We start from the raw sequence: 6,498 nt of genomic DNA, 5'->3' as shown, positions 1-6,498 counted from the left end.
TCCTTCATTAACCTGGAATTCCAACAGCTCTTGCTGAACTGCTTGAGAAAGGAAGCGAGGGGAAAAAGTCCTTGTCCAGCCTAGGAGATCAGCAGCCTCCTTGCCTCCATCTGGGCCCATCATCTCCACACACAGGGTGGTGAGGGCCTGAGTGTCGTTCCAGGGACACCAGCCTCACGCTATCCTCATCCAAATCACTCGACAAAGGCCAAGCTGGCTCTGCTCACAGGCTCAGGCTACTGCCTATATTCAAAAAATAACATTGCAGTCAGCTGACATTCACGCCCTGAAGAAGGCTGCAAAAATCAAACCCACATGAGGACAGCAGGGAACAAGAGTGCCAGAGCTAATCCTGGCCTTCCAGTGACACCTCTGGGGATGTGGAACAACACACTCTCCAAGGCAAGTCACCAGCCGCACCAAGGGGCAGCACATAGGACATGTCAAGAGATCCCTGTGGCTTTTCAGCGCCCACTTCCCCACACTCCAGGGTTTAGGCAACTCAGTCTCATCCTCTCACCACAACATGCCACGGCTGGCAGGGACGGGGCTGAAACAGACACCAGACACTGGTTGGCTTGGCAGTCTAACTTTTATTTGTCTTGCCAAAGTCCACTTTGCCCAACCGGGAGCCCAAACCCCAATGTGGGGAGGAAACCCAGGGAAGGACAAAAGCAGTAAGAAGCTCCCAATCCCCCAGTGCTGCAGGGCAGCAGTAGCCTGCAAAGGACAGCACCTCCAGCCCTCTCCTCACAGAGATCAGTGCAGTGTAACAGGATCAGTGGTGTAAACACCACCAACAGCACCAGCTGAATGGCCTAGGAAAGATGACGCACAGGAAAGTGCTGATGAAGGCAGAAGTAGAGCGTGCCATCCCTTTGAGACCAAAGTATGGATAGGGGAGAACAAGCCTGCTAAGGGCCACACATCTCCCCAGGGAAGAGGCTTCAGTCGCAGCATCTGTTCAGCATACCATCCTGCCTGGGGAGATCCTAGCCAAGGACCAGGCTCAGCAAGGGCTGACGACTTAGCTGCACAGCAGCAGGGACCACATCACCAGTGAGTAACCAAGAGGGGAAGGCTTATGTCAGGCTAAGGCCAAACCTCCTGGAACGGTAGGAGAAGCTTGCTAGTCCCTTACCCCAAAAGCAGAAGACAGACAGCTCTTTCCAGCTCAGATCACTTGACCCAGAACTGAGAGAGACCTGTCCTTCCCCCCCTCCCCAATGCTGACCAGAACCAGCAGCCAGTGAGGCTGGGCCAGCAGAGGGGGAAGTTAGCCAGCTCCAGGTAGGTGAAGACAAGCTCAGTCGTAGCCCCCAAGCACTTCCCAACCTTCCCCAGCAGCACAACCCGTGGAACCCCAAGTTTTCCACGTGCAGAGTGGCAGGTGAGCACCTCACACGATCTGGATGCCCAGCTCCTCAGCTGTTTTCTGCAGACGGTCCATGACATTCTCCTCCAGCTCCATAGCCAGTCCACTGGGTGCTGCCACCTGCTCCTCTGAGGATGTGCTGGCCATGACGTAATACACAGTCTCACTCTCCCCGTGCTCGTTGGTCCGGTTCACCACATGGATGATGGGATTGGCTGGGGTGCTGGGCTCTTGGTCCGATGACAGCCCTGCTCCTGGGAAGGCACTCGGCCGTGCTGACTCAGGGTTGTCTGCAGAGCAAGGTGCCGGCCACAGTGGGGCCACTTGCAGCTCAGCAACACTGTTCTCTACCAGGGGAGCCTCTGCCGGGGCCTCCAGAACAATGCCCTGCAGGTTGCCCTCACCCTCAGACAGCATCACACACTCAGTTGGGCCATCCAGTGCCTCCCCTTGTTTCTCTCTGTCTTTCAGTAGCTGCTCTGTCAGCTCCACGCTCTCATAACGCACCAGCTGCAGCCTCATGTAGCCATCCTCATGTTCCTTGTACCTGAGCAAAGATAGGCAGGGGTAATGAAGCCGGTCATGCAAGCCCCTCCCAAGACATAGGTAGCAGCCCAAAGCAGCAGCCAAGGAAAGGGTACTATATTCTAGGTTCCAATGCCCAGCACTACATAGATGATACCAGGCAAGTAAAATAAAAACCCTTCAGCCCCTACCCCTAAAAGCACATCTATGTGGCAGATTCTGAGCTTTCTGCCAGGCCTCTATCACAACCCAAGCCCATCTTCTTCCACCGCTCTGCTTCGCTGGGAGCATTTGAAGTCCATCCTCTTCCCCTACCAGCTTTTAGGCTCTGGAAATGCTTTGGGTTTTCCTAGAGGATGCAGGAGAAGCATCGGTCAAGAGACTGATCTGCAACAGCTCCCTCTAGAGCGGGACACCTGGACCTGGCCCCTGCCAGGCTCAGAAGCATCCCACCAGATGCAGCTGCCCTTGCCCCTAATCTCTGACTGACTGCTGGAGCTGCCACCCAGCACTGCTCTGTCACTGTGCCAGATCCCACCAGATGCTTGCAGCCCACTGCCTCCCAGCTGCTGGGAAACGGGTCTTGAGCCCATTACAGGCAAACATCAGAGCCCCGTCACTGCTAGGTCTCTGCTCCAGCAAGAGACAGAATGCAGCTCCAGCTGTCTTTTGCACTAGAGAGCAGGTAGCGAGGAGCTAAGGATGGAAAGTACCTGAATCGAGGATGCCCTGAGGGCCATTTGAACTGGTGTTTCTTCCTGAGGTGGACAGTGAGGTTGTTTCCACGTGTGAAGCACTTGTCACAGACATGGCACTTGTACCGGGGCTCTGAGTCACCCTGAAGGGCAAAAAGAAGGATGTGAATACCCCACGAGCCTGATGAGAGGGCCTAGTACCCACACACATACATGGAAGGAGGAATCAGGTTCCCTGAGAAGACTGACATGACATATCATTGCAGCAGTGAGAAAGGAATGCAACCTGACCTCACATTCCTACGCCCCTGGTCAGCCTGGGGCACTTCACACGACTTTAGCTTTTTTCCTCATGTTTCTCTACAGCATGTTGCACTTAGCAGTTCTTAGCCTCGTTGGGAGAAAATACACAGCAGAATAGCCCTCTGCTCCCTTCCTACCTCATGGACTTTCCGGTAGTGCAGCTTGATGGAGCAGAGGGAACGTGCAGTGAAGCTGCAAGCCTCAAACTCACAGCGATAGGCTGGCTCTTTGCTGTGTGTGTCCAGGTGTTTCCTCAAGTCAATGAGATTCTTGCAGCTAAAAGGAAATTATAAGGGAACAAAGCTGAATGCACGTGAACATATACACACGTGCCTCTGTGTGCTTCTCCATCACCAGTCTTAGAAGATGGAAAGCCCTGATCCTCACCTGTAGTCACAGTAGTCACATTTGAATGGCCGCTCCTCACTGTGCCGAAATCGAATGTGATTGCGGAGGGAGGAGGGCAGCGGGCAGGTCATGTCACACAGAGGGCACTTGTAATGGTTCACTGTGTGAAAGAATGGAAAAAACATTACCACAAAGCAAGGGAGAGCACACACTCTTCAGAGCCTCAGTTGGGAGAAGGAGCCTTTACTCACCATGGTTCCTCATATGGTCACGGAGCAGCCTCTCGGTGGCAAATCTCTTGGAGCAGTGAGAACACTGAAACCTCTGCTCTGCAGCATCGGGGTCAGGGAGAAAGGGGAGGGGGTGGTGAGAAAAGAGATCAAAGCAGAGAGAACAGCGCAAAGAGCAGCAAGTGAGAAAAAGAGGTAGTTACAGTGAAGCTGGGAACCCTTCTCTCCACGCAGAGATACCAGACACTGACTCCAAAGCCAAAAAAAACCCCAACACCCGCAAAGGCCAACCTGCCTCCCCTTTGCACAGCCTCCTTGTGCTGCCATTGCAGGAACTGGGGAGCAACCATCACACGCATACACATCACCAGCACAGCACAAGGGAACTCAACAAGCAAATCCCAGTGCTGCTGCAAGTGCCCAGCTGCTGCCTTTGACTTCAGTCCTGGGTCCCTGCAGAAGGAACAGCTCTGGCTGCAGCAGTGTGAGCCCTGTGCAACCTTGTCAGCCTCCAACCCTCCTGCCTCTGCAAGACACTTCCCAGAGATTCATCAGTATCTGAGTTCCCAGTCATCAGAGAAGCCAGGCTGTTGCCAAGCTCACTCATGCCCTTTGCTCACAGAGAACAGGCAGCTCTAGCAAACCAAGCGTCCCAGCCAGAGGACTGCTCACAACCCACTCCTCCCACGCCCGCAGGAGCTTACGGTCCAGCGCAGTCTGACGGCGGATATGGTCAAAGAACTTGGTGTTGTTGGCGAACATCCCCCCACAGGTAGGACAGGCCACCACCTTCTCCTGCGTGTGGCTGCGCAAGTGTTCCCGCAGTTTGCAGCGTCCCTTGAAGGTACAATCGCAGTCTAAACAGAAACAACAGAATGCCATTAAGATCCTTCACACATAAGCTATGATCCACAATGTGACTAAATGGCAGGCTTCTTGCTTCTGTTTTGACTAGCAAGGATCAACTCCCTGCTCCAAAAAGCCCACGGACCAGGGTCACAGCAGGGTGAGATCACTAGTGTTCAACTGGCATGGGTCCCCCTCCCTGCAATCACTGCAGAGAAAAATTATTGAAAAAATTAAACCGCAGCATTTTCTACTAGGTACCAATTAAATATAAATGAAAAGCTCAATATTAAGCACCCACTAACCTTTCCATCCACAGAGAACCACATGGTTCTCCTTCCCTGCTGCCTTGTACTCCGAACAGAAGCTGTGATCCTCCACATGCCGATAGAACCACTCGGGATTATCAAATGATCTCTGTTGGGGAGCAGGGGCAGACAAAACAGGCTGAAAAGATCAGCATGAGCTCAGCCATAGCACAACAGAAGCTTTCGCAAAGGTACAAACACAGCCAAGAGGGAGGCATGCAGGTGAGCTGCAGGACAGAAGCAGCTCTCCCACCACATCACAGATAACACATAGGAAAGTGAAACTGGATCCCCTGTTCTCACCTCACAGTACTCCCACAGACACATAAAGTTCTCCTGGATTTCAGGGATGATATTGCGGCTCTGGAAGTCCAGCTGGCAATGGCTCACATCTGACTGGCTCTGCAGGGCCCGCAGCCCCCACTGCTTCAGCTTGGTGTGGTAGCAGTGGAAATAGACATGGCGAATGAGGTCAGCTGAGCTCTCTGGAGAACAGAAACCGCATTCCTGCCACAAACACGTGTATTCCTCTGCAACACAAACAGGAGGTATACAGGCCATAACGATCTGATGGAAACTCTTCAACTAAAGCTCAGGTTCCCCCAGAGAGAGGAACACCACGGCTTTTTTCATGAGAGTCCAGTCCTGCAACAGGCTGCGCTGCTCTCCTCTGGGAAAGAAAGACTGTCTGACAGTGAACTACCTCAGAGAGGAGGGAGGGCAGCTCCTTACCGAGAGGGTCCATCTCGTCCCGCTCTTCGCCAGGAAGGTGCTGCTGCAGGTGCTGGGCCACATGCTCGCAGAACTCCTCCATCTTCGAGGCCACGTAGGTGCACACCTGCCACTCGCACTGCAGCACCAAGGCCTCCTTGCCGCCGGCCTTGGCGGGCGGCATGGCCGGCCGCGGACGCCGGGGGCTTCCCTCACCGTGGCGGCCACCCAACTGCCCGAAATCGGCCCGGACGCTGTCCGGCAGGCCTCGGCCAGGGCAGGGAAGCCGGAGGCTGAGCCACCGCGGCGAGGCAGGATGGGGGAACGCCAGGCAGAGCGGGGCGAAGCGGGCGCCCGGCCCCACTCACCCTCGGCCCGCCCCGCCGGGGGGCGCCGGAACCCAACGGACCGCGCCCGCCCAATAGCAGCCGCCCCCGTCGGACCGCCGACCAATCACCGCGCAAGGAGGAGGCCGCGCCTGTGCAGCGGCGGAGCGGGCCCGCCGGGAAGCGGCGCCGGCGCACAAAGGTTCCCAGACCGCTGGGGGCCGACCGGCAGGAGACCGGGGCACCCCTCTCCGACACCCGCGGGAATAACTCGAGTGCGGTCCGGGGAAATCCCTATTCCCGGGAGCCGGTACCGCCTTTCTTACGTTAAGATTTGGCACGGGACCTGGCTTTGCCGTGGTGGAACAGGGTTTTCTGCTGCCACATATGTCAATTCCCGGTGCCTCCAGAATCATCCCTCACCCAAACGAGAAAGTCCTCGCAGCGGTCAAAAGCCACACAACTGGGCATCCCAGCCAAGCGTCGGATACAAAACCCATCGGTATTGCAGTTCATGCTGTGAGATAATGCAACATAATTCTCTTTACTCACTAAGGAGAAGACAGATTGAATCAAACAAACATACATTGACTACTACATCTGCTGTTCCAGGCTTTTGTAAGACAAAACACAGATACAATTGTCAGAAAGTTTGCTTTGGCACAGGTAAATGCCACGCTAAAACCAAATGGGATTGTATAAAATGTGCCACAAAGCATGCCTCGCCAATACACCGTTGCTTCTGTAACTCCTGTCATACACACTGGCTCTCCTCTCTGGTGTGAATGGAAAGCACGTGCCCAAATTCACTAAACCGTACAGAAAATCTGT

The 6,498-nt window shown here is 54.6% G+C and overlaps 1 protein-coding gene across 2 annotated transcripts; it reads right to left on the bottom strand.

The window, feature by feature from the left end:
• Positions 1 to 573: 573 nt before the first annotated feature.
• Positions 574 to 5,735, bottom strand: HINFP (histone H4 transcription factor). 2 transcript variants are annotated; one of them, XM_054223052.1, is made up of 9 exons: positions 5,363 to 5,735; positions 4,934 to 5,160; positions 4,628 to 4,739; positions 4,181 to 4,333; positions 3,498 to 3,575; positions 3,286 to 3,406; positions 3,036 to 3,174; positions 2,614 to 2,738; positions 574 to 1,922 (listed from the first exon to the last, which is right to left on the bottom strand). In XM_054223052.1, exons 1-9 carry the CDS (start codon positions 5,523 to 5,525, stop codon positions 1,400 to 1,402), a joined length of 1,641 nt encoding a protein of 546 aa, XP_054079027.1. In that variant the 5' UTR covers positions 5,526 to 5,735; the 3' UTR covers positions 574 to 1,399. The 2 variants fall into 2 exon arrangements, with proteins under 2 accessions (XP_054079027.1, XP_054079028.1); XM_054223053.1 differs by lacking the exon at positions 4,628 to 4,739 and having other exon boundaries at positions 3,498 to 3,570.
• Positions 5,736 to 6,498: the final 763 nt, after the last annotated feature.

This window comes from Rissa tridactyla, chromosome 17 (assembly GCF_028500815.1).
Source record: "Rissa tridactyla isolate bRisTri1 chromosome 17, bRisTri1.patW.cur.20221130, whole genome shotgun sequence".
NCBI classification, from domain to species: domain Eukaryota; kingdom Metazoa; phylum Chordata; class Aves; order Charadriiformes; family Laridae; genus Rissa; species Rissa tridactyla.
This window is presented reverse-complemented; position numbering and strand designations above follow the sequence as displayed.